We start from the raw sequence: 25,954 nt of genomic DNA, 5'->3' as shown, positions 1-25,954 counted from the left end.
GCCGGTCGCTGCCTCAGGGGCGCGAGGGAGCTGCCTCGGGGCCGGCGGCCCGGCCGAGGGCGGCGCGGCCTGGCGGCGCAGAGCTGGGCGCTGCTGCGAAGCCTCTCGGGCAACAGATGTTCCCGTCGTCTGGGAAAACTGCATGTATTACAAGAAGACTATTTCAGGAATACTTCTGGGAGTTAAAAGCAGATTATGTGCTTCCCCCCCCCCCCCTTGCAGAGTTATCCAGTTAAAAATGTGCCCAGAGTGCTCAAGGTAGCCAAAAAAAAAAAAAAAAAAAAAAACCTAAAATATAGGAATATTTAAAACCATTCCCTGACAGATTTAGATTTGCTTTTTTGTATATTGTATGATGAGCACCAACCTTACAGGCTCAGTCACTGCAGCATGGCTTCTCAGGTACAACTGGTACGGATCACCTAAGTCATTAAATTCAGTCCCTTGAAATTGCAGGTAATTGCTGAGTATATGTTTTATCCAGAGGAAAAGAAAACATCGTACACATGCTTTGTATCACTACCCAGAAAACTTAAGACCTACATTAAAAGCCAGAGATCTACAGTTTTGCAGTGGCACAGGACAAGCACAGGAGAGATTGAGTGCATTGCCTAGGTGTCTTCAGTCGCTCCCTCATCATCTTGGGATACACACTGGTCCCCACCGGACAGAAGAGGGAAAGCAAAATAAAAGTAAATTCTCAAAAGTAGTGCTAATTATTTTGCAAAGTAGAACATCTTCAACTGAGGAAGGTGAAACTGTGTTTTCTTTGAAAAATGCAATATATATTGCATATATTGTGGTATTGACACCCTAATCCAAATCACAGAGCAGGGATTTAAACCTGGGCAGTCTGCAAGCCAGACTTAAAACATCTGGTCTATAAGAGGGTTTACAAGTTAAGACTGCATTTGGGCTGCTCACCCTTGAGCGCCTAAGCTCAGTATCTTTCCTTTGCACATACTGTTCAAGTGAGTTTTCTCACAGAGATCTGTGCCTTTGAATTGGAAATGTCATACACCCTTGCTGACTGTGCAAGAAAATAATTTAGTCAATGTACAGAAGGAGAATGGAGAGTGGGAAGGAGTGCTGTGTACCTACTAATAAGAATACTGTGTAGCTGGGAAGTTTTAGCTGGGATTATTTTGTCAAGTATACATAAACCACTGGAGCTTTGTGTTGTGATCACCTAACTTTCTGAACATACCGAGCTGCTGAGGTACTGACTCCACCACACAGCTAATGCCATGTTTGGACCCTTAGCAAAAGCCTTGAAGCAAGGGTCTCAGATGAGCTGGAGACAGTCTTTCTGTAGCTAGGTCAGCTGTCACCCTTTTTGCTTTTTGCTCTCAGGCAGTTGAGATATCTTAAACAACTGACTCCCTCTATGCTTTTGAATGAGCTTCCTGACAGGCTGAGGATCCCACTAGATGGCAGGACAGTTAAGCCCTTGGTATTTTTACCCAAGCTACTTTTGAGCAAGTAACCTCAGCCCTGCTGGCCTGTGCAACTCTGGAGCACTGTGTGGACCTAGAGGAACCCACCTGCTCCACAGTGGGTCTGGGGTTCATGCTCCCCAAGCACAGCAAACATGGCGTGTGCCAAACTGATGGAGAAATCTGTGCAGAATTTTCTGACACTTCTTTTTATTCCTTTTGATGGGTTTTATCACACACACAGCAGCAGCTGATACAATAGAGCAATCCTAGATAATTTGCTAAATCTTGCAACACTCCTCTTACTGTGTGTGATACATGAAGGATATTTGTAATACATGATGGTAAAGTATGAGGTAAACATCTTCTAGCCACAGTTGTGTTGTTTCTAACTAATGCACTAGGGGTTATTACTTCAGTTATCATATATATTAGATGTGTCATAACTGTGTGACTTCTCACTATATAGGAGTGATGAAGAAGGATATATCATTCCCTGCCTCTGATGTCAGACAGTAGGTTAATATGACACAGCTGTGAATATGCTGGGGTAAAAACTGAAAATAATGAAACCATCAGATAATAGTTTGATACATGATTCTTACATAGCAGTAGCCAAATACTATTTAAATAAATAGTCTCTATACAAACTATGGACCCCAAATGCTGAAACAGATGGTACATCTGTATATGGTATATGACCTGTCATTTATCAGCATACATTTATTACTAGCATCCATGAAGTTAGTATAACGATACCAATTTCTTTTAAAGTATGTTTCAAGATTTACTGGACTGTATGGTAAACATGAAGAACTTTCTGTCCACATAACTTTTTTTCTGCTAGGCCCAGTTTGGAAACGTTATGTATGTAAAAGGTGTGATTAATGTCATTATTGCTCTGTTAAGACCTAGAGATGAAAGCTCCACAAGAGTGGCCAGTATGGGTCAGACCATAGGTCCATATCAGCAAATATCATGTCTTGGACAATACAAACATACATGAAGTTTCCACTGAGTAGTCTCCTTGCCTTCAAACATTTGTGCTGAGGGGCCTCCTGAGCTGGACGAATTTTCTGTATATTCAGTAATGCCCAAATTAAAAATAAATTTAGATACAACTCACACTATACTTAGTGTGAAATAAACTTTGTCTTCAAGGCATTTGCATCTGGCCTATAGATAGCAGTAATACCAATGATTTGGGAATCTCTTTTAAAATATACCACCATGCAAACTGCAAATGTTTTGCCACCCATTTCATTCAACACCTCTTTTTTAAGCTCAGCCTATGCAATATTATACCAATATGATAGCCTACAGCACAGATGGAGATAGTAATTTGAGGAATCAGGACAAATAAGTTTCATTTTAAAAAATAATTTAATTACTCATCTTAATCTTTCTAAATTTGGACATGCTAATAATCAGTCCCTCACCCCAAAATCTAATTGCTCCTTTATTGCCTTTCAGAAAATAAATTGAACTTTCTTGATTTTTAACAACAAAACACTTGCCTTAGCATGTTTATCCATCTATTATATGGATTTTCTGATGAAGGGCTGACCCAAAGAAGATTACCTTCTTAATGACATCGGAAAAAGTTTGAGGACAATTTTCTATATGCTCAAATTATTTTATATGCACAAGAAGGTTACAGAGTTTTTTTCCTGCTCTTCTTTTTAATACGCAGAGTGGCTGAAAATGAATAAATTGCTTCATTAAGTTCTAAAATTTGAAGACAGCAAAGTTATCTTTTTTATTGGTACTAAAATAATTGTTTTTTACTCTACAGATGGCCAGAATAGTGTCGTATGCTGATGAAAAAGATGCCACACTTGCTGGAATGGAAATTGGGATTAATGCATTATAATACTAGATTAGCCATAATGGACATTTGCTGCTGTAATTTATCAAGGTAATTAAGTATGTACCCAATTTTAGATCCTGAGGAGTCCTACTGACTTCAGTGAGACTATTCTGCATTTCAAGTTAAGCATGTTTTTAAATATTCTGCTGATTCAGGACCATAACTTTTGTTACTGTGTGAATTAAGAGAATACACTACCATTAATTCTCTGTTACATGATCTAATGGGAGTCTGGTATATCCTGAATAATGGTAAAAACTGGATAAACTTGCTCAGTGGGAAACATGTACAGAAGAACTGAATTTACAGTTTGAGTTTACAGGCTCAGCCAAAGTTCAGCAGGACTTGTTATCTATCTTCAACATATAACAAGAAAATAAACCAGAGCTGGCCCAAATTTTTGCTTTGCTTAAACCCTGCCAAACCCCAGACTTCTGGAGAGCATGGCATAGAGACTCCCAAACAGTTCTAAAGGAGCTAGCTAACTCCTGTCTGGCTGAGTCAAGAACAAGCCAGAACTAATAAATTCTTCTGGACCAAAGTTTATGCTGTACAGTGTCTTTCACACTAACCAGTGTTTGTAGTTCTGGGTATACTTGTCAGAAATACACAGCTGGCTCAGAACTGGGAAGGCTCAATTCCTAGCCTTATGGCTAGGCTGAAATCCTAGCCATAAGTAGCTATTTTTCTTCTATATCTGAACTACAAAAGAGCACTCTCACACAGCCTAGGCTAATAATCTCTGCTAGACACAAACTGTCCATGCATATGGCAAAAAAGGAGTATTTCTGCATTTGTAACTTGGTTACTCTGCAGCCACATAATACTCGGACAAATGAGAACTGACTGAAGCAATCATTTGCAATCCCAACATATTATAGATCAAATATGTTCATCCTGCCTTGAATTGAGTTGCATTTAAAACCTTCCTGTTTGTTTCTGCTTCCTATGCAGCTTTCCTAATTTTCTCTTAAAATTCTTTCTGTGCAGTTTTTTTCTCAAAGACACATTCATACAGCTCAAGTACAAAGTAAGTACCAATTTTGCAGAGTGTTGAGCACCCTGATTAAGGTTCTAAGCTCTAAGTCTGTGAACAGTTAACTCCATATATATATAGCTGTGGAATGATTTTTATACACAGTAAAGTACATGAATAATTTGCTAAATCCAACTGGTTCACATGATTGGGATTTTAATAGAAAACAACTTCAAAGCATTTTAGGCTAGTCAAAATACTTGTTTAAACATCAATTCCTGTAACCCAAATTTCAGTGTCAATAGATTGTAAGAGAAGATTCTAAATATATCCAGTGCTGCAACTGTGAAAAAGAGGAGATTTCAATATAGACCATGACCCAGAAGAGCTCTTTAGCATATGCGCCACTTAAAGCACATACAGAATTCTGTTTCAGTAATATTCAACTACTATATTTCCATGGGATCATAATAACTGCTTAAATTTGAACAAGTTTACGTACCAAGGTGCAATAAAGGACTGACAGTGGGACTGGAACCCACAAAAAGAGTGTGTAGCACAGATACACTGAATCCCTCTCCACTATGGTTTTCAACTCTGGTCCTCCTGTGTCAGTTAGTTCAGTCTCTCAGTCCTCCTATGCCACCTGTTTTGTTCCAGTAGAGTAGGCTACTTGACCTTTTTAAACTTGAAAGTAACTCTGGGATGTTGCACTTGTTGAATGAATAAAGATAAGAGGTGGGAATTGATGGTCTGTTCAGCTGGATGAAATCTATCCTTTACTGAATGGTCCACAAAAGACAGCCCATGCGTAAATGCATAGTATTAATGGTAGCTGTGCAGAGAGGCCTCTTACAAGCTGCCTCCCAGCTGTAAATACACAAGTTCTTTATAGATGGACTATAGGTGGGATATGGAATGTACCTATCAGAGATGCTTCCTCCATCTGGCTACAATCCAGCGGAGAGACTGGGTGGCCAAATGAAAGGACCCCACTGTCAGTGTTGGTTAGGTTTCAGGAAGCTGCTGCCTCAGACCGCAGTAAAGGTGCAGGTCTGTACATGAATCTTACTTAGGTCTCCTGCAACAAAGGGATGAATGCTGAGTATTTTCAGCAGCATGACCTCCATAACAAATCAAGGCCTTTAGCAGAGGGAAAAACTCTTTGTTTAAAAACATCTTTGTAAAAATAACAATGATTGAAACATCTCCATCGTCAGCAAACAATAAACCAAAAACCAGGTGAAATAAAAATGTTATAAACTATGGGGTTTTGAGTCTTTTCTTGTCATAAAGGACAGACATCAAAGATTCAACAGAAGGCAGAAAAGAGGATAGCTCCCACAGTGAGATTAAGCAGTTTTAATCACTTACAGATGTGGCTATTTTATTGTAAATACACATGAACAGCTACAGTATTAAGCCTGAGAACAGAAATGACAGAAGCAGCAAGACTGCTGGGAGTGGGAGAACTGAGATGGTCTGCCATAATTGAATAAATGCAAGAGAGTTTAAAAACATACACTGGTAGATTAAGTAGTAATACAAAACCTTTTGGAATCAGGAGGAGTAGAGAAAAAATATATATATTTTTTATATTTCTGTATATCCCTAAAGAGAACAAAAATCTCAGGAAATAAATTACAGATAGATGTCTGTAATCTAATATATGCTTAATATCATCTTAAGGTGAAGAGTGAATATACCTCTGTGTTAGAGAGAAAGAAGTTATTTTGGAAAATTAAGAATTAAGAAAGATTGGTTAGGATGAATACTACAACTATTAAAAAACCCCAAGCAACAGATACATTCTATAGTTCTCATCCCATTTAGATTTGTAGAACATTGTAGAAAAAAACATTAGTTCCATGTTAATATCATCTAGGTACGTGTGTGCTGTAAAATGTTGTCTGTGTTGCTACAGTTGCTACCACACTTCAGAACTGGTGACACAGGGAAACTAGAAAGTCTGTTGATGGGTTTCATTAATTCAGCAGTCCTTAGGTGTTAGGAATCACTGCTTTTTCCTCCTGACTCTTGACTTTCCAGCGAGCCTTTGGATGATGATACTTCTCCACCCTCTGTTCCTTCATCTAAAAAAGACAGAATAAAATATATACACCACACACATTCACACAGCATGTTAATTGCAGCCAAATATTTGGGTTTACTGATCATTGCTGTTTGGATTGGCTCTTTATTACCACACTGATAGGTGCTTTAGAAAGATTAAACCAAAAGATAAAGAACTTGCACAGGCATCTTCCAAAAGCAATTTCCTATTGATGCTTATTTGCCTGCTCCTTGCACGTGCTGATCAATGTGCATTTGGCTGTAAGAATCAGATTGGAGATTACTTTTTAGTATTTTTTTTTTTCTGGGTCATTTTCAAAGTCATTTCTCTGAGCATTGCTTCATTTCAGGTAGATAACATTACAGCATGTGAAGATGCCAGTTATTATCTGGCAGGCCTTCTTTACCATGAAATGCCTAGGAGAATTCACCTTGCCTTCACAAGCTGAAGGGATTTTTGTTCTTCTGATTTGGAAGTTCACTCTTCCATAGATTGGACTGGAATGTTTACAGGACTGGTAAGTGAAAGCGCCCTGGCACGAGTGGTTGTCAGATGAATAGAGTTCCATGCTATCACTTGTGATGCTCAAGTTCTCCCACTGAGAAATGACAACTAATTTTGCCTTGTTTTCCTTAAAAAGCATAACCATTTTCACATTACCTTCAAGTACCACATGGCATTACCAATGCTATCAAAACAGTTTGTGTACCCAAGTGTGACAGTCTGTGGCTTTTGGTGGCAAGGAAGGGTTTGCTCAGTGTATCCAGTTGTGCTGTCTTCCAGGTCTTACCCACCTTAATATTCATACTCTAAGGGGTACATTTTCAACAATTTTCCCCAGAGACTTGCCATAAATATCATGAACAGGCAAAAGAGTTATATATCTTGGTCTCTACATACCACAGCAAATATATACCGCTGCACACAATTCATCAGATAAAGCTCTCAGCAATAACAGCTTTATGTTGCAAGCCTCCACAGAGGTCTGGAGCCTTCAGAGTCCTTTGAAAGTGGTGGAAGTTAAGAGCTGAGTTATTTGAAAGCCTTCAAAATTAGGCAGCACTGCTCTTTTGGGGAAAGGGAGATAGAACAATCTTCTTTATTAGCTGGTTCTGTGTGGGGTTGGATGTCTAATATAAGCACAGCCTTGTAGATAGGATAGAGGAAAACATAGTTTCTTGGAGGAAATGTAATTTCACACTTGGTAGTACATACATGTGCAGCAGGTGCCAAGCTGCTGAGTGTATCAAGATCTAGAAAGTTATAGTCATTTAGAAAAATTCAGGCAACAATAGAATTTACTGGCAGAACAGCCCCCTACAGTGGGATTACCAAATGTGGGAGGCCAGTATAACCTCTTTGCTGCCAAACTTCTTGCAGACTCCTCTGTAACCTTCAGATCACCAGTGATACCAAAAAATTGTTCAATGTCACTCCACTGTGGCATCCCACAGGATCATATTTGGAAAGTCTCAGGCCTGCAAAACTTAGCAGAGGCAGACAGGACACAGAATATCTTAATTTTGGATTTAAGCTCTGAGATAAATAGCTGGTGCCAAAATCTCTCCTGTAACTCACAATGAGAACATTAATTTGGTGTGGCTTTTATAGTACACAGCAATTTATATCACACAGCTAAGATCTGTGTATATTCATAAAGAATATATGCAGTCTCCTCTTTTATGCCAGCCAAAAGATATTAGCATATCCTGTTCCTAATCTTTCACTAATACAGTGACATCTCAGCAAGAAAGGAAATGTATGATCCAATGAGCATTAGTTCAGTCTGAACCAAGATGGAGAGAGTACTCCACATCATTTCCCACAACCTTAACTAAATCTTTGAGAGCAGAAAAATATAAGGCATGCTTTATATAACATGTTTCAAACTACATGTTTCATTCTTCCTCCACTTTTCTCATTTATCCAACCTCCAACCTCTGTGGTCTGAGCTGGAAACAACTTTCCTTTTTTTTTTTTTAAACAACTTATTGTTACAACCATGAACAGGCAAAACAGTTGCCTGTTAAAACCACAAATATTTCACAGACTGTTTCCCAGTCACAGTATTTGACTCTCCAAACTTTCCTTCCATTTTGTTGAAGTCTTGATTGCTGTCTCATTGGAAGTTTAACTTACAACAAAATGGGGCTATGATCCCCATTTGATACTTGTGGAATTCCCAGTTCCCAACCAAAAAAGCACCTGAGCAGTGCCCAATAGTCACAGTGGGCTGACCTGTATCCTGTATTCACTTCTATTATCACTACTGCAAATTGCTGATAACAGATACTCCTTCCAGACATGCTCTGGTACAGCTATGTGCCAGTGACAAAAGCAAAAGATAATTCCATGCTCTTAATTGTTCTTCAAATCCAATACTGGTCTTTGTATTTGTAAAAAAAAACATCAGTACATTTTGCTAAAACAGTAGCTGTGTTTTATTTCTTCTTCATAATGCATTGAATGGGCACCAGGAGAGGAGGGTTATTCTCTCTGGAAGGCTAAGTACATGTTTTATGCTGTGCTGTAACATTTCTTTTAACAAGACTTTCACTCTTTCATGTTTATTTTTATCTAGGGGGGAAAAAAGATTGAAGACAGAAATTTTCCATGAGTTAAAAACTATATTCTTTTCAACTAAACTTTCCAGAGGCCAAAATGAAACAAACATAAAGAACTTATCAACAGCTGTTTTCTCTGTTGTGCTTTGTTTAACATGGTTACATGCATCTCCCTCAAGGTTCACTGCTTTAAACAATACAAAGGTTAGTTATATGTAATACAGCAATGAATATTTCAGTGGGTTGGAGTGCTTAATTTAAGAGCTTTACTTCCACAGTCCTTGACACTAATAACAATCTCAATTCCAATCTACTTTCCCTTTTGGGAAGGGAAACAGTTCTCTCCTGCTGGAATCTGACCCTTGGTCACTGTGTACAACCTATGCCAGGTGAAAGAGCTATTTGGAAACTGAAAAACATAATATTTGAAAATCAAAACATTAAATGTAAGAGATTCTCTATAATTTGGAATGGATTTTCAGTGCTCCAGTCACATGCACAATGAGAAAATCTGTAGGGATATATTTTTTAAGTTCCTAGGGAGAATCTCTCCTCAAAGCCAAGATATTTGAACTTGGCTTCACTGCCTCTGGATAACAGGGCTGAGCACTACCTTGCATGGACTCTGACACAGCACCCACTGTCCTTCCCACCTGTTCTCCCAGATTCCCACAGTCACCCTTACTACCTGCTCTGTAGCCCCATACCTGAGCATATCTGACCATCTGTGTTGTCTTTCCCTTTTTCACTTTATATCTCCCTCTGTCTCCCTCTCTCCTTCCTAAATCTTTGCCCTTTCCCTTTGCAACAATATTGCCTCCCTCCAGCACCCATTCCAATTCTTATTTTCCTCCCTTTCTTAGGTTCAAGCCAGCAGGTGGTGAGTCAGTACCTTCTCACTCCTCCTGGAAGTGCTATTTCTGTCTGCCCTCTTCCAGTAGCCAGCAGCCCTTTGATGGGCCCGTGATGGCTTTGGGTTACAGAATCACAGAGACATGAATATAAATGAAATGATGAAAGCAAGAAAGAACAACTTGTAATCTAAGTAATATGTAATCCCTCCCAACATTTATGATGCTTTAAGAAGCTGTACTCAACATCCTGTAATTGCTTCGAGTAACTGATCTGCAGCAGACCCACATATGAACAGGAAATGCACCTTTGCAGCCTGGGAATCCCTCCTATAACCTACTTCCAGTTCGGATTCCCGGGTCATCCACTCTGCGTCTGCCCGTGCTGCCCTCACATCATCACTGCTGTCAGAAGTGGGAGGACCAGTTGCAGTGGCATTTTTCAGAGCAGCAACAGTGACAGCACGAGAAGAAAAAGTTATTTCCAAATCAGAACCTGAAGTAGGGGCAACACATATGAAGGGTCAGCCTATAATTCTCACTTCATAGGCATTAGAGACCAAATTTTCTTTTGATCCAGTTTCTTTGAGCAGTGGACAGAGTCATATCTAAAAATGCCCCTGAAAGTAAAAAGAACTCAATGTAAAGCTAGTGTAGATTGGACCTAGGTTAATCACCACAACACTTTATCAAACTAATGGAAAGACCTGGGCACTGTGAAATATGACACTGCTCTCAGCTGGCAATGTTAGAAGCATAATAGCAGGTAAAAGTCAGTGCAGCCCCTAGGCTACTCTTAATTTATATGCCTGAGTTAGTATGACAGCTGTAATGGGATTAACAACATAGCTTTCTGTCTTGTGCTAAGTAATCTTAGTGCAGAAGAAGACTCTAATTTATAGTTAGAATGATGGTTTAACAAGCTGCCCAGCAGTGTAACACTGCTGTCTCTTGTTCAGTGGAACTGGAGTTCAGTTCCCAACACCTGTTCTCCAGCCTACTCAACATTGAATCTGAGGGTGGATATTGCAGACAGTCTGGAATAAAATTAACCTGTCTCATTAGGATGTAAAAGTGATAGCTGCTTTGCAATGCTGAATTTAATCTAAATGAAAAAAAGAAATATTAGTATTGTCAACAAAACTGCTCCGTTGTATAAGTTTTAAGGAGAAAGCAAAGGATGACTGCATAAAAACATTTGGTTTGTGAATGTGCAGGCATTACCTTCTGAAACAGAGAGCTTGGCCAGTTTGTGTGGCAGGTCTGAAGTCCCAGCACCAGCAGGAGAGCCCAGAATATCTGGTAAGGCATTGCGGCGGCCTGCCCTTCCTGATGCTGCAAAATCTGTGACCACAGGCTCCACATCAGTCATTGCTGACTTCTTTCCTCATAGCAACATCTGCATATAGAACAAACATAAAAAGAAAACAGCTGTAGCCTGGCATAAAACATGAAGTGCTTCTTCAAGAGAGATGCTAATCACCTGCTCCACAATACAGCGGCCATTGGCTTTGCCCAATGGGTCCTTTATTAGTGAATGTCACATACTGCAATACTGGCTGCCAAAGCTTCGTCTCTGCTCCAGAAAAAGAAAAAAAAGAATCTCTCTGCATTTCATTATGTTTCCATCTGCACACCAGCACAAACACTGACTAGCACAATGAACTGCTCTCTACCTACGAGAAACCTGTAAATAGAGTCAGCCACAGACCTTTCTACCAGCCACTTGTATGTCTTTTTTTGACCTGACCCTTCCTCTCTCATTTTAAGTGCTTGTGCCAAATAATCACTTGGATGGGAACTGAAACTCTATCTTATCATACTGTCTCTGAGAAGCAACATGTTTTCTTTATTATGAATCTTGTTTAGGCTGAAACAAAATCCTTCCACACTGGAGTAAATTATGCAAAAAGGACTTCTCAGATAACTAAAAATAAAAATCTCCATAACATTTCTTTATCCTGAAAATATCAAATCGTTTTCTTTCCTCTGCTCTTACAGAAATAACTTGTTGGCTTAGTTTAACCTCATCTTGTGCATGTGACTTTTTTCTAATAAATTAATACTGCAAATAACAGAACCAACAGTGCTCTATTCACTCTGCCTGTTTCAAAGTCCATTGAATTGAATGGTAAAACTCCTGCAGACTAAAACGGGCCTTGGATCAGGCATAGATGTGTTTGCAGGATCACACTGCAGGGCACCAGCTGAAGTGAGAACACCTGGAGCAGGAGGAGGTAGTACTTAGCTACATGAAGATACATGGATAGTCTGTGAAAACTGCAAYTAGAGACTGTATTATTAAGAATCACAAAAGACTGTCATAGAAGAATTATACATAATAATTTCTGGTAGTTAACAGAGTCATTTCTAATAATTAGACATAAATTGCTCAATTAAAAAAATATTTACTTGCCATGCATGAGTGTGGTTCTGTGTGCAAGGTGGGAACCAGAGTGCTGTCTCTGCGTAGAAGTGGTCAGTACTTTATGCAGGAAGGGACACAGACAGGGTTGGAGACTCATCTGATAGACTATCAGCTTTTGATTGACAAGTGGCCATACTTAGAATAAGATATGTTAAGGAAAGTTTCAATCATTTTAGTTTTCTTCATTTATGAAACAAAGTGTCATACAATCATCTTTATAAAATTCTTCCAAGGTACAGAAATATTAGCACTCTCATTTCATGGACAGAAGAACTGAGGCAGCTGTTGCAATGTGCAGGAATGGTGGGGTAGAGCTTCGACTACTGATGCTGACCTTGTGTTTCCGCCAAAAAGAACATTCTTCTTTTCTCCCTCAAAGTTACTTCCCACTGTCTCATTCCAGCTACAAAAACAAATATTCTTAAATCTTCTTTATATCTCTAAATGCACTGTCATAAAAGAAATGAATCCCTCTTGCCAAGAAACAAAAGCACGAATAAAATCTGCAAGTCTGAAGGATGATTTGAACATGTAAATAAAGCACTTTCTTTAACTGAAGTCAGTAACTGAAAGTTCTGACCTGGATATTTAGCAGACAGTTCTGATCCTACATGAAAAGAGTCAGGTCAAGTCAAAACAAACCTTTTCCGTAAGTAGTAGAACTGTAAAAACTGTAAATGGACATTCCAGAAAACACTTCTGAGAAAATATACAAGCTATGAGTATTGCAATTCTAGTTTACATATAACATTCTATTATGTATTCATTAAAATGGGTGAGGTCAGCACTTGACAGGAAGTACTAAAAATATTGAGAATGAATCAAAATTTACAGACCCTGTCTCATGGCTTTTTGTGGGTGTTTGTATTTATTGTAGGTGTTCTAAGTATAGTTCCCCACATGCACACAAGAGCAAGTAAAAAGACTGTAAATTATACTGAACGGAATAGAAAATACCCATGATCTCCCTCTGCTTGGTAAAGCTGTTAACATTTGTTCCCAGTGCCAAAATACCAGTGCTGTTGAACTTCCTGCACTTTTGGGTTCAGCAATTCAGTGGGACAGTACTGTTCTGAGTTGACTGTTATTCATGTAAAGGTCTACAGCAAACTGACCTTAGTATCACAACCCACCAAAGACTTTCTCAAACCTGTCTTGTGGACTTGTTTTTTTTTTCCTCTTTGCTCTTTAGCATGGATGTCTTGGTCCTCAAAGGGTTACTTTTCAATGTAGAAAATCTGCCCTACAACTAATGCCATATTAAACTCCCTTCTTTTTTAGTACAGTTTTATCTCACTGACCTTGTGCACTTATTTCAAATCCCACCTTTTCTCTTTAGCCCATGTCTTTCTCCCCGATGTAATCTCCCTTCATTGCATAACATTAGGCAACTTTAGAAGACGATGAAGGACACTGTCTGACATGCTTTCATGTACTTGAATTTTGATTTATACATTTGATTAAAAAATTGTGCAGAGACAAATCTTGGAACATTTGTCAGACAGGAAATCAGCCTACCATTATCCATCAGTCAAGTATACTATCTAAAAATAATAAAAATACACCATCCTTTGTATATGTAGCAGTTACCATTACATTTTCACCTTTGTCTTTTCAGTACTACACTTACAGTATTTGAGGCTGAGGAGAGGACTGAGTTCAAAAGTTAAGTGCTACTCACTGAGCTAGCACACTTCTGATTTTTAAGGGAGAGGATATAGGATGTTGTCTAGGAATATTTGAAAGAAGAGGGCCTATCCCAGCAGGCTTAGAATTGACATTATAAATCAAAACTTAAGTCCATTTTGACACTAGCCCTCCTCCCCAACATATGACAGTCCATATTCAGAATAACTCATTACTGTACTATATATAAAACACATTTATTTCTTTAATGTTGTAAAGAATTTGTTCAATTTCATTCCAATGCTCTCTTGCAATAGTATTTTCTAAGGCCTCCATCCAGGTAAGGATGTAGAGCTCCTCCACTCTTCATCTGTTTTCTAGCTTTAATTTTTTTTTTTTAACATTTTTGTCAGGAAATAGCTATCATTTTGAGGCTGGCGTCCTCTTACATGTCTAGCATTTTTCATGCTTTCTTACAGGCTAAATAATAATCACAGTGTGCATAGTATCTATTTTCCCAATTCCACTCCTTCTCCTACTGGCAACATCTCCTTCAGCTTCACTGAGCTGATTTTGCTTAAGTCTTATCCAAGTTAAAGAAGGTTACATCTTGCCAATGTCAGCATGTAGTTGCCTCTCTCGACTTCCCAAATTATTGTTGTCATTTTCCTCCCTTCGTCACTGCTCACCAGACTGGTGATGGTACACAGTTCTAAAAGAACAGTGACAGATTTCCTGAGCAGAAGATTCCCTGCTTCCCTGTCTCCTTTTTCTGTAGCAAAAAACAGACAGCCGAAAGGCAAGAGAGGAGAGGACTGGGTAAGAAATGGGGTTGAGCAGGGAAACAGGTTGTTTGCAGAGGGTCAGCAGTAGGAAGACAGATGGACTGCCCACAGAAAGCTCTCCTACTAAACAAGAGACCAAAGACTTTGACTGATGGGATAAATTATAAAAGGTATCCCAAATAGTACTCCATGGGTACTCCATGGGACCAGACTAGTTTTGTACCCCATTACTGGGCCATGACATGATGCTAAGTGGTGTTGGGGAGTACTAAGTTAATTCTTTCATACAATAGACCATTTTGCTGTATGAGGGGGAAGGAAACAGTCATTTTGTGCAAACTGACTATAACCAAAATATAAATTGATTAGTTTATCTATGTGACATTTAAAGAAGTGTCCTCAACAAAACAATGGTATGCAAACTACCATTTTTAAAACAGAGAGCAAATTTGTTACTCTTTGTATCTTCTTTTGTCAACAGTATAGCCACCTTGCCAGCCTCTTGGGGGAAAATGAGTCATAGAGCTGAAAGGAAAGGAACAAATGAAAAGGAAAGGAAAAGAACAAATAAGTCTCTTGAAACTAACATGATGGTTTTGTTGAGGGTCAAGAAAAAAGTGCTTCACGGAAGTTGTAACTGGTGCCACAATCCACACTAAATGTCAGTGCTGTCTCTCCCTTACTCAATCTGTTTGGAAGTAGATAAATCACCACCAGACATATTTGTGAAAGCTATCTTTTCTTCTGATCTTTTTACTGTCTTATACAGAGACAAAATACTGCTGCTGTTCTGCTTGGAAGGACAAACTTTTCCTCAGGAAACGTCAAGAGGTTTCTGACACAGGTATTGCTGCCACTCCACACAGAAGACTGAAAGACCAAACACATCACTCCTTGCCATGCAAGACGCTTCTGTCCTTTCAAAAAATTTTCTCTTAGGTCTCATGAATAGTCTCTCTCTGCACTATCAAAGAGAAAGTTACACTTTCCAAACACTTTCCAAACTTCCTTTTGAAGGCCCATTAGTAAGAACAAATTGAAAATCATGAATACCTCTCACAAACATCTGAAACACAGAATAGCAGAATAAGACTGTCCAGAGCCAGACTGATTGATTTTGTGTCTTGATGGTCTGTTACTGTATTGTCAACTTCATTTAAGCATCTTACTTTATTCAGAAAGAACTGTACAATTTTTTTTCATTTGTAAGCAAAAACAGTGCTCTTCAAGCCCCTTTTCCCCAAAAGCCTACAGGTTCAAAAGTTTCCAAGCAAAGACATCAGACAACTTATTGAATGAGATGCTTCCCACAGTGCAACAGCAATGAAAACCACATCTCCTTGCAGTTGCCATGCTTTCACATCCTCTTACGCTGTAGCTACCTCCTGATGGCTTTGCTTCCTCTTCCTAAAGATGCCACTTAGAATTATAACATTCTCATTATACGGGCTAATGTAATCCTTATGCTTTCTTTTGAAGCACTACTAGACCACTTAAAAGGGAAAAAGCCACACACATTCATGCTTTTAACGAATGCATTCCAGGGATTACTATAATGACTAACAGTGAGCTGGGCACTTGCACAATTTTTGTGAGAAAATCGCTGTTACGTGGTTTTACACATGAATAAAATTTATAACATATTCATAAGCCTAGTGCTGGGAATCACACAGAAGTATAAGCAAGTGGTCTTTACCATATCTATAATCAAATACAGGAGTCTTGACTCTGTTCAGCACTTACTACAAGGGACCACACATTTCCTAATAATTGCTAAGCAGAAGCAATATAGTTAACAAAAGTTAAAAGAGAAGCACTCAGGAAAAAATTAAATTCTTTAGCTTTAATTTTTTTAACACATTACTAAAGTTGAACAAGACATCCTTCTACTTTTTCGTGTTAGAAAGACCATTTGGCTTTCCAACACCTCTGGAGATGGTCTCTCCACTGTAAGTTCTTTCAGCAATTCATGAGTTGTTGTCCCATTCAGTGAAACTAAATTATATCCTGTCTCAGTGAATCTACAATGCAGAAGCATGTCTGAGTCCTTTTACACCTTCTGTCTCAGTCTGGGATGTTATAGCACATATAACATGTGATGTTCTTGGGATGATGTTTGAAGTTTGGTATGTTGTATGACAGGTTTTCATTTTTGTTTCTTCCCAGTGTATGCAGCTAGACAGACATCTATGTTCTTATTTGGTTCTGCTCTGGATATGTGATGCACTTTACCTTTTGCATCACAGGCAATATCGTTACGAGCAAAAATGACTTTCATACACAATTTTCAGTACTTTCTATCACTTAGAGATCACTTGAGATGGTGGAGTTCAGGATCCTGCGAGGAGGAGGCAGGGCACTAAGTACGATCGCAACCCTGGACTTCAGGAGAGCAAACTTTGGCCTCTTCAGGGACCTACTTGGAGGAATCCCATGGGTTAGGGCCCTAGAAGGAAGGGGCCTTCAAGAGAGCTGGTTAATATTCAAACATCACTTCCTCCAGGCTCAAGAGCGGTGCATCCCTATGAGTAGGAAGTCAAGCAAAGGAGGTAGGAGAGCTGCATGAATGAGCAAGGAGCTCCTGGCAAAACTCAACCAGAAGAAGGAAGTATACAGAAAGTGGAAAGGGGGACAGGCCGCTTGGGAGGAATATAGGAATGTTGTTAGAGTATGCAGGGATGTGAAGAGGAAGGCTAAGGCCCGTTTGGAATTAAATCTGGCTAGAGATGTCAAGGACAACAAGAAGGGCTTCTTCAAATACATCAGTAGCAAGAGGAAGACTAGGGAAAATGTGGGGCCTTTGCTGAATGGGGTGGGTGCCCTGGTGACGAAGGATGCAGAGAAGGCAGAGTTACTGAATGCCTCCTTTGCTTCAGTCTTTACTGCTCAGGCCAGCCCTCAGGAACCCCAGACCCTGGAGGCAAGAGAGAAAGTCTGGAGAGAGGAAGACTTTCCCTTGGTCGAGGAGGATCGGGTTAGAGACCATTTAGGCAAACTTGACACCCACAAATCCATGGGCCCCGATGGGATGCACCCACGAGTGCTGAGGTAGTTGGCAGATGTTATTGCTAAGCCACTCTCCATCATCTTTGAAAGGTCATGGAGAACAGGAGAGGTGCCTGAGGACTGGAAGAAAGCCAATGTCACCCCAGTCTTCAAAAAGGGCAAGAAGGAGGACCCAGGGAACTACAGGCCAGTCAGTCTCACCTCCATCCCTGGAAAGGTGATGGAGCAGCTCATGCTGGAGGCCATCTCCAAGCATGTGGAGGACAAGAAAGTGATCAGGAGTAGTCAGCATGGCTTCACCAAGGGGAAATCATGCCTAACCAATCCGATAGCCTTCTATGATGGAATGACTGGCTGGGTAGATGAGGGGAGAGCAGTGGATGTTGTCTACCTTGACTTCAGCAAGGCTTTTGACACTGTCTCCCATAACATCCTCATAGGTAAGCGCAGGAAGTGTGGGCTAGATGAGTGGACAGTGAGGTGGACTGAGAACTGACTGAATGGCAGAGCTCAGAGAGTTGTGATCAGCAGCGCAGAGTCTAGTTGGAGGCCTGTAGCTAGCGGTGTCCCCCAGGGGTCAGAACTGGGTCCAGTCTTGTTCAACTTCTTCATCAGTGACCTGGATGAAGGAACAGAGTGCACCCTCAGCAAGTTTTCTGACGATACAAAACTGGGAGGAGTGGCTGATACGCCAGAGGGCTGTGCTGCTATTCAGAGAGACCTGGACAGGCTGGAGAGGTGGGCAGAGAGGAACCTCATGAAGTTCAACAAAGGCAAGTGCAGGGTCCTGCACCTGGGGAGGAATAACCCCAGGCACCAGTACAGGTTGGGGGTCAACCTGCTGGAAAGCAGCTCTGCCGAGAAGGACCTGGGAGTGCTGGTGGACACCAAGTTAAGCATGAGGCAGCAATGTGCCCTTGTGGCCAAGGCGGCCAATGGTATCCTGGGCTGCATCAGGAAGAGTGTTGCCAGCAGGTCGAGGGAGGTGATTCTCCCCCTCTACTCAGCCCTGGGGAGGCCCCATCTGGAGTACTGCGTCCAGTTCTGGGCTCCCCCGTACAAGAGGGATGTGGCACTACTGGAGCAAGTCCAGCGAAGGGCTACACAGATGATTAGGGGACTGGAGCATCTCTCTGATGAGGAAAGRCTGAGAGAGCTGGGCCTGTTTAGCCTGGAGAAGAGAAGGCTGAGAGGAGATCTTATCAATGTGTACAAGTATCTGAAGGGAGGGTGTCAAGAGGATGGGACCAGACTCTTTTCAGTGGTGCCCAGCAACAGGACGCAAGGCAACGGGCACAAACTGAAACACAGACAGTTCCATCTGAACATGAGGAAAAACTTCTTCACTGTGAGGGTGACAGAGCACCGGAACAAGTTGCCCGGAGAGGTTGTGGAGTCTCCTTCTCTGGAGATATTCAAAACACGCCTGGAYRYRATCCTGTGCAAYGTGCTCTAGGTGACCCTGCTTGAGCAGGGGGGTTRGACTAGATGATCTCCAGAGGTCCCTTCCAACCTCAGCGATTCTGTGATTCTGTGATTAGTCCTAGACTGGTCAACTTGGGATACCATGACTACATCATTCCTCTATTCCCTGCCTTGGAGATCTCAGAAGCACTGAATCAAGTCCAAGATCTTGATCATGTTGTCCAGGTGCTCAATAGTTTTGGGGTACAGAATCTGAAAGTCTGGCAAAGCTGTAGGATAAAACCAGGAAGGGACAATTTTGGCTCCTTGGTGCAATAGAATTTCTAGATAAATCTTGTCCCTGCATTCTTTAAGAGTGGTCCAAGACTGGAAATGAATTTTGTCAAGTATTAATGACCATCACAAACACTACCATCTTTTGCTTCAAATGCATGATATATTTTTTTAAATTTTCTCCTTTATACAATATCTAGAAAACACATGTGTGCACTTGCAGGTATATTGCAGGCTGAAGGACTGGTGTAAACCAGTACGCCACACGAGCATTACAAGGTATGTATGGTGTAAAACCACTTTCTGTATAGATGAAATGGAATGGAACAGTGATATACCATTCAAATCTTTTTTCTTCCTAATACTGGTACTTCCAAATTTTCTGGCTGAATTTTCTGATCACTTCTATAAAACCAGTGCTATACTCATGGGAAAAAGAAGAGAAAAAAATGCATAACTTATTAGTCATGTTGCTTTTATACTTCTGGAGAACACACCTATACTATGCAGAGGTTTATTCCTATAGGTTCAAACTATATAGAACAAAACAAGTTTACTGTGAGCTGTGTTTGACAGTGAATACGTACAGTGCTCTGATTCACATAAGAAGATATTACAAAACTAATAATAGTACCAAGTAATGGTACAGATTTGCCATTGTGAAAGAAAAGAAGGGAGAGAAAGGAAAAGGTCATGATATTGACAACTGAATCAGAAGTTATCTGCAGCAAGTAATAAATAAAGTGACACTAGCTGAAGGCAGTCAATACCAGGCAAGAAAGCAAGTCGCATTCCAGCGCCTCAGGCTGACCAAAAGCAGTGACAGCCATAAGCTTTAGTCAACTCCACAGGAAACACAATGCAGCACCAAGAAAAGTCTGATGCATCAACTATGTTGGAAAGAAATCAAACACGTTCCCTACTATGGAAAAAGAATTGAAGCTCAATGGAAAAAAATCAAACCAAATTCCTCCTCCTATATTTTGGCCATTTGTCCTCACACAGTTTTCATTTCCTGTTGTAAAGTGTTTAAGTACCTTCTGTTCCCACACATATGCAGTACGCTTTAAGTTCAGCCACAAAGCCCCACCCTTCCAAGTCATGTATGAAAATTTATGTCCAGCCTGATATCCAAGAGAAACTTGCCCACCTGCAGGAACATGCTTGAGGAGTAATTTAGGAATTATTTAGACATCCTTTTTAACTGGCTAATTTAGCAGAGGCTCTGATTACTATATTATTGCAGTCAAGTTGTGTTGATGGGTCTTGTATTGCCAAAGGGACACAAAGAAGTGAGTATCCTTACTGCACTACTTTGTTTCTATAGTCATACATGCACCACATTTTTACTTCATTCTCTCCCATCTCTTTGTTCCTCTCTGTGTTGTGAATTCTTTGAGCAAGAATCAAAAGACTTTTTCTCTCTCCTTTGATACATGTTGCCCCAGAATCACAGGAACATTTCCTGAAACAAAAATAAATAGCTACGCAATCTGGTGTATGCTTATGTCTGTACTGTATTCATTATTAGACTCTGAGAGTAGTTTGGATCTCTGCTTGCTCTTTCTGTAGAAGAAAAATACTCAAAACAACAGGGAGAGGCTAAGATAGCAAACAGCTTGTGACATGTTATAGTCCACTCACATAATGCACTCTAGTAAGGCACTTAGTGCAGTGCAATATAAAAGGCAACCGAGGGAATATTCATTTATAATTTAGCATATGTATCTAAGAAAGGACAATCCTATGCACATAATGAACACACGTACACACCCAAATTCTCTTAATGGAGAAGGCCCTAGTCTCCTTGTGATCTTACTGAGATGACTGAGGAACATTTCCACCAAACCCAGAGTGAAAGAGAGCACAGCAGTATGGACAGGGAGGTCCCTAGGAGTCCAGATCCGCCTGGGAATTCCTAGAGAAGAGCAGGAGTTGCCAAGAGCACCTGGAAGGAACGTGTGGGCACGAAGAACTGCAAGTCAGGGAGCGTAAGGGTCACAGAGGAGGAAGAGGCATGGGGGGCCTGTAACTGTCCTTGCAGGCAGAGAGAAGGAAAGATTAACTGAGGGTCTATCTCAGATAAAGAAAGATACAGGAAAAAGGAGAGCTCTGGAACCTTACTGAGACAAAGGAATGAAATCATGTAAAAAGGAGCTTATTTGGACAGCAAGTGGTAGGGAGGGAGGAAGAGGCATGATAAAGTTTGGGGAGCATTTCAGGAGACCAGCTCTGCTGGAGGATGGGCAGAGTGATGGGGCACTACAGACCTCTCCCAGTAGAACCTATGGATTAGCAGCAAATCACCTAAGTAGCAGCAAAAGAGGTATTTTCTTGCTTAAAAGATTAGGTATGTAATTATCCCAATATGCCCATATACAGAAAATCTGAAGAGCCTGCACAAGAAATACAAGGAGAGTTTAGTACACCAAGGATTTTTTTTTTTTGAGGGGGAGAAATTATTTTGTGAGCATGACAAGTCTTGTTAAACTGAACACAGCCTTTGTGCCAGAGAGCAGACTGACTCTTACAGGATGATGTGTGACTACTCAGAGGAACAAGCAGGTGCAATACAAGCGCCTGCACAGATATGCCTTGCATTTGCCCTGCCAGCAGCTCCCTTCCAGGGAGCAAAGTCCTGGTCCACTTCATAACCAGGCTTCCAGCAGGCCTCCCAGAAGTGGAGGGAGGTTTGACAAAAGGGCTGTCAAGAAACTCACAGACTCAGTAGCAACTCACGCTGTGCTACTCTCCAACTAGCCATTAGGTGATAACAGTCTGGCAGTGAGCAGAAGTCACATGTGAATGGCACCAGGCACCTTGCTAAGTCCCTAAGCTTTCAAAACATTTGACTACCTAATTAAGAAACAAGGACAAGCTCTCAGAAGCACTTTAGTGTTTTAGTTAAGCAAATGAAAGCTGACTTTTGATTTTATTATCTTTGTCATGGCCAGATGATATTCCATAAGTATATTTTTAAGATATTAATTATGTCTTATTTGTATGATTCTTCCTCCTGTATTTTTAGCTGTATTTTTAACTTTTTGAAAAACAACAACAAAAATATGAAGAACTGATTTAATTGGTTTATGAGCACTTAAAAATTACATAAAGTGAAATTTAGCTCTTTGTTTTGTGGTGAAACTCAGGGAAATTCCTTTTAGCAGATTCATATTGGCTTAAACAAAGTTTAATGCACACTGGTGAATATACAGTGTGCTAGAATCAACCTCAGATTGTCCTGAATCACTCCTGGAGAGCAGAGCTTCCTGTGTGCGGACTTATTGTCTGTTCAGGTTCAATTGCACCTTAGTGATAGGAAATACCGGTGTTTAGCCAGTTTTGCAATCACATCCCTTTAGCGCTTCTTCGCCTTAAGACAGGGGAGAATACTCTTTCTTGTTATGCTGTTTCATGTCTGCTGAGCCCTTCAGAAGAGCTAAAGTGTAACCAGAGCCAAACACCAATTCTTCTAAGTTGGAGCAAGACTTCGTATTTAAATTTTTCATTTCTGCATTCTGGCTTCATAGTGACAAACACACATAAAGAAGTCACTATCTGTAGACTAAGAATTACTCGCAGCAACCTGTTCTAAGGAAAAAAAAAACAAACCCCCAAAATTGAAGTGAAATTTAGCAATTCATTACTAATTACTCATACGGGTCTGAATACAGCACTTAAAGCCAAGTCGAATAAATCCTCAACTCTCACTGAGCAATCAAAGTACATGGCTAATTTTATTTTCTTTAGGACCGCAAGCTGCAGCAAAGCCTGTTTGTCATTGTTTTAAGAGAGTTTCTAAATCTAACATTCTTCAGGTCTGTATTATTTGTCTAGCTTCCATAACAACCAGCTTGAAAGGCAAAGCTGTTGACAACTTTGAGTAATTGAATAATGTTTACTGTTGTTGCTAGTGCTTATTCCACCCTATTCACACAGGGCAAATACCAGCCTGATATGTGCTAGGAGATCCTGCCGCCATCCCCCCAACACTTCACTCAAACTCTCCTCTATTTATATGTTTCCCATGGTTTCAATCAGCTCAAGATCTTTGCTTTTGTTGTGAAGCTCTGCATAATTATTTTCACCCATAATTATTTATTCCATGTTTTGCTTCAGTTGCTTCTACTACCCCCAAAATGGTCTGGGTTTCCTGAACTATTCTTCTTCTACCTCACCCACAAATGTTTCTGGAAATCCAAAACAAAATACTTTGTTTGGCATTATTCAGTGTATAGGATGCTGGAAAGCAAATTGTGTTTGCTCAACTCAATAAACGTTTAGCTAGTTAATAAAATATTATTTTATTAGCTCAAGGGTAATAAAAGGTCTTTAATTTTGCGAATATAAGTGAGCTATTGTGGGATAATTCTATAAAGCTATGTCAACCTGGAGCAGAGTTGGTATACTCAAAAGTTCCTCTATTTTTTTCCAATTACATTTTTCTAACTAATAGAAGATATTTTCTCTCTCTAAAACCTTTGTCTTGACCATGTCTTTAGGCTCACAGGTGCTGAAAAGTTCTACAAAATCATTTTGGCTCAGTTTGCTCTCAGGGGAAGATGAGCTGGGATTTTCACTGGGATTTTCACAGCAATCTGACAAATTCTAAGTGAGCCCCAACACAAAACAGCTATTTGGCATGTGAATTCTAATATAATCTAAACGGAACTAGCTCTGGACTGCAAGTCACTGTGGTGCACTGAAACATCCCTTTAGGAGTTACTGAAGTTTCCTACCGCTGTGCTTGACATCTCAGTGACTTTAACATTCACAAAAATGAAAAATAAGGACATAAGGCTACATTTTGGGAATTTATGTTCTACTACTTTACTGCATTGCGTTCTAAAATTATATTTTAAATCTGGATCCCTCAACCCCATCCCCTTCCTCTGTATGTTGCATATATATTTTATTTATGTTTTAGCACATATTTTGCTTCATATACAAAATTTCTTCAATATCAAATTAATCATTTTTCATTTTGTTTTCCTACATTCATCATGTTTATTCTAATACAATTCCAGTCAGCTCATATTCCCTGGAGCATACTGTTCAATCTTGGTAGTAGTCCTGTTCATTGATTTTAATGAAATTACAGATAGAAAAATCTGCCTCATCCTATGGTGACTCACCCAAGAAAATAGACTGAGACTTTAGAAATGTGTCTTCCTCAAGCCTTATAATTTAAGTTAAATAATGACCTTGATTCACAAGGCTTCCCAATTATATCTGCAGAATACTTTAAATTACAAATAAGAAAATTAATTCAATCAATTAAATTCACTGAAACATATCCTGATAGGATAAGTTTAGATTTTGATCCTGCAGTTACGCATGTACTTAACTTTATCTAGATGAGCAAACTGAGTGGGCTTCAGTCTCATGAGTGAATGCTATGCACATGTTTAAAGATTACATGCAAATCCCATTTGAACCAATGTAAAACTGAAAGGCTTGTTCCTTCCATTCAAATTTGATAACAAAGAAAGGAGATAGAGCTTGAAATGTGCTCTTTATTGTTCACTGAGTGCTCACTCTTTAGTGATCACTGAGTCAGACTTGTCCCACTCAGATCTGGAGATGAGAGTTGTCTCCAGTGGATCAGACACCTGCCAGTACAGTTCCTTGGTTATTTGCCTGCACCAGTAAGTAAATGACTGAATTTTAATGGAGAGATCTCAGAGTATTTATGCACATGTGCAGACACAAAAGATCAGAATGAGGCAAGTCTCAGATTTACTTATCTGCCAGAAAATTTAAAGGTTGGGGGAAAAACTTATCTAAATTTTGCACACTATAGAGAATATGGGAGCACAAACATTAAGAGCACCCTAAATTTTCTGGGAATGAGCCTGATATACCCTGCTCCACTGAATAGCACTGATGAAACAGAATTTCAAATAAATGAAAAAAAATACCCTTGAACCCACAATCTCTTGAGGACTAGTGATGGAAACAAGTATGCTATATGATTAGCCATGGTACACAATAAGAACTTCTTCCCTGTAACCTGTTTTGGATGAATTTCACCCTTTACATGAAAGAGTTTAACTGCAGTATTCTACTTGCTCCTGCCTTCCTATTTTTAGATGACTCCATTTGTTTCCTCTGTGTCTTTCCTGAATCGATACAATTGATCAGAGTGATTTATAAACTTCCCTGACTTTCTTACCATCTCAGAGTGTCTCTCTTTCCCAAGAGAATAGGCCTAATAGGCAAAAATCATATCAGTTCTAAGCCTAAACAAGTCAGTGGAATTACACCTAGGATTTATTTGGTTTAAATTTTTTAACCTTTCAATATACTTCCATTTTATGAAAGTAAGAATCATCTCTGTTACCCTCCAATGCTCTTACTCTAGAACATAAAACAGCCTTCTGATCTTAGAGCTTCAGTTATAGAATATTTTGGTAAAATAAATGTATTTCAGTCAAAATTCTAGTAAAATATACTTAAGAAACAATTTTATGGTCTCTCCGTGTTAGGCAAGTGAGGAAAATAACTGTCTCAAAAAAGCAAACTGTAAAAAGCAAATCCCTACCTCCAAATATTATGTCCTGTTGTCCAAGCACAGCCACATACAAACTAAACAGTCATTTCCAAGCCATGTACTGGTCTGGCAATCAGAGAATCTCCA

General features: G+C 39.8%; 1 protein-coding gene across 1 annotated transcript; it reads right to left on the bottom strand.

Moving 5' to 3' along the window:
* Positions 1–6,289: 6,289 nt before the first annotated feature.
* On the bottom strand, positions 6,290–11,143 carry PKIB (cAMP-dependent protein kinase inhibitor beta). The gene is made up of 2 exons (XM_026069386.1): positions 10,996–11,143; positions 6,290–6,375 (listed from the first exon to the last, which is right to left on the bottom strand). Exons 1-2 carry the CDS (start codon positions 11,141–11,143, stop codon positions 6,290–6,292), a joined length of 234 nt encoding a protein of 77 aa, XP_025925171.1.
* Positions 11,144–25,954: the final 14,811 nt, after the last annotated feature.

Source organism: Apteryx rowi, unplaced genomic scaffold (assembly GCF_003343035.1).
Source record: "Apteryx rowi isolate R43461 unplaced genomic scaffold, aptRow1 scaffold_293, whole genome shotgun sequence".
NCBI lineage: Eukaryota > Metazoa > Chordata > Aves > Apterygiformes > Apterygidae > Apteryx > Apteryx rowi.
Note: the sequence above shows the minus strand (reverse complement) of the source record. Positions and strands in the feature narration are given on the sequence as shown.

Excerpts from the sequence above, each read along its gene's own strand:
- PKIB (XM_026069386.1), bottom strand. The coding sequence starts at position 11,143 with ATGACTGATGTGGAGCCTGTGGTCACAGATTTTGCAGCATCAGGAAGG. Across the intron at positions 6,376-10,995 it reads CAAGCTCTCTGTTTCAGAAG|ATGAAGGAACAGAGGGTGGA; the intron begins GTAATGCCTGCA and ends TGTCTTTTTTAG.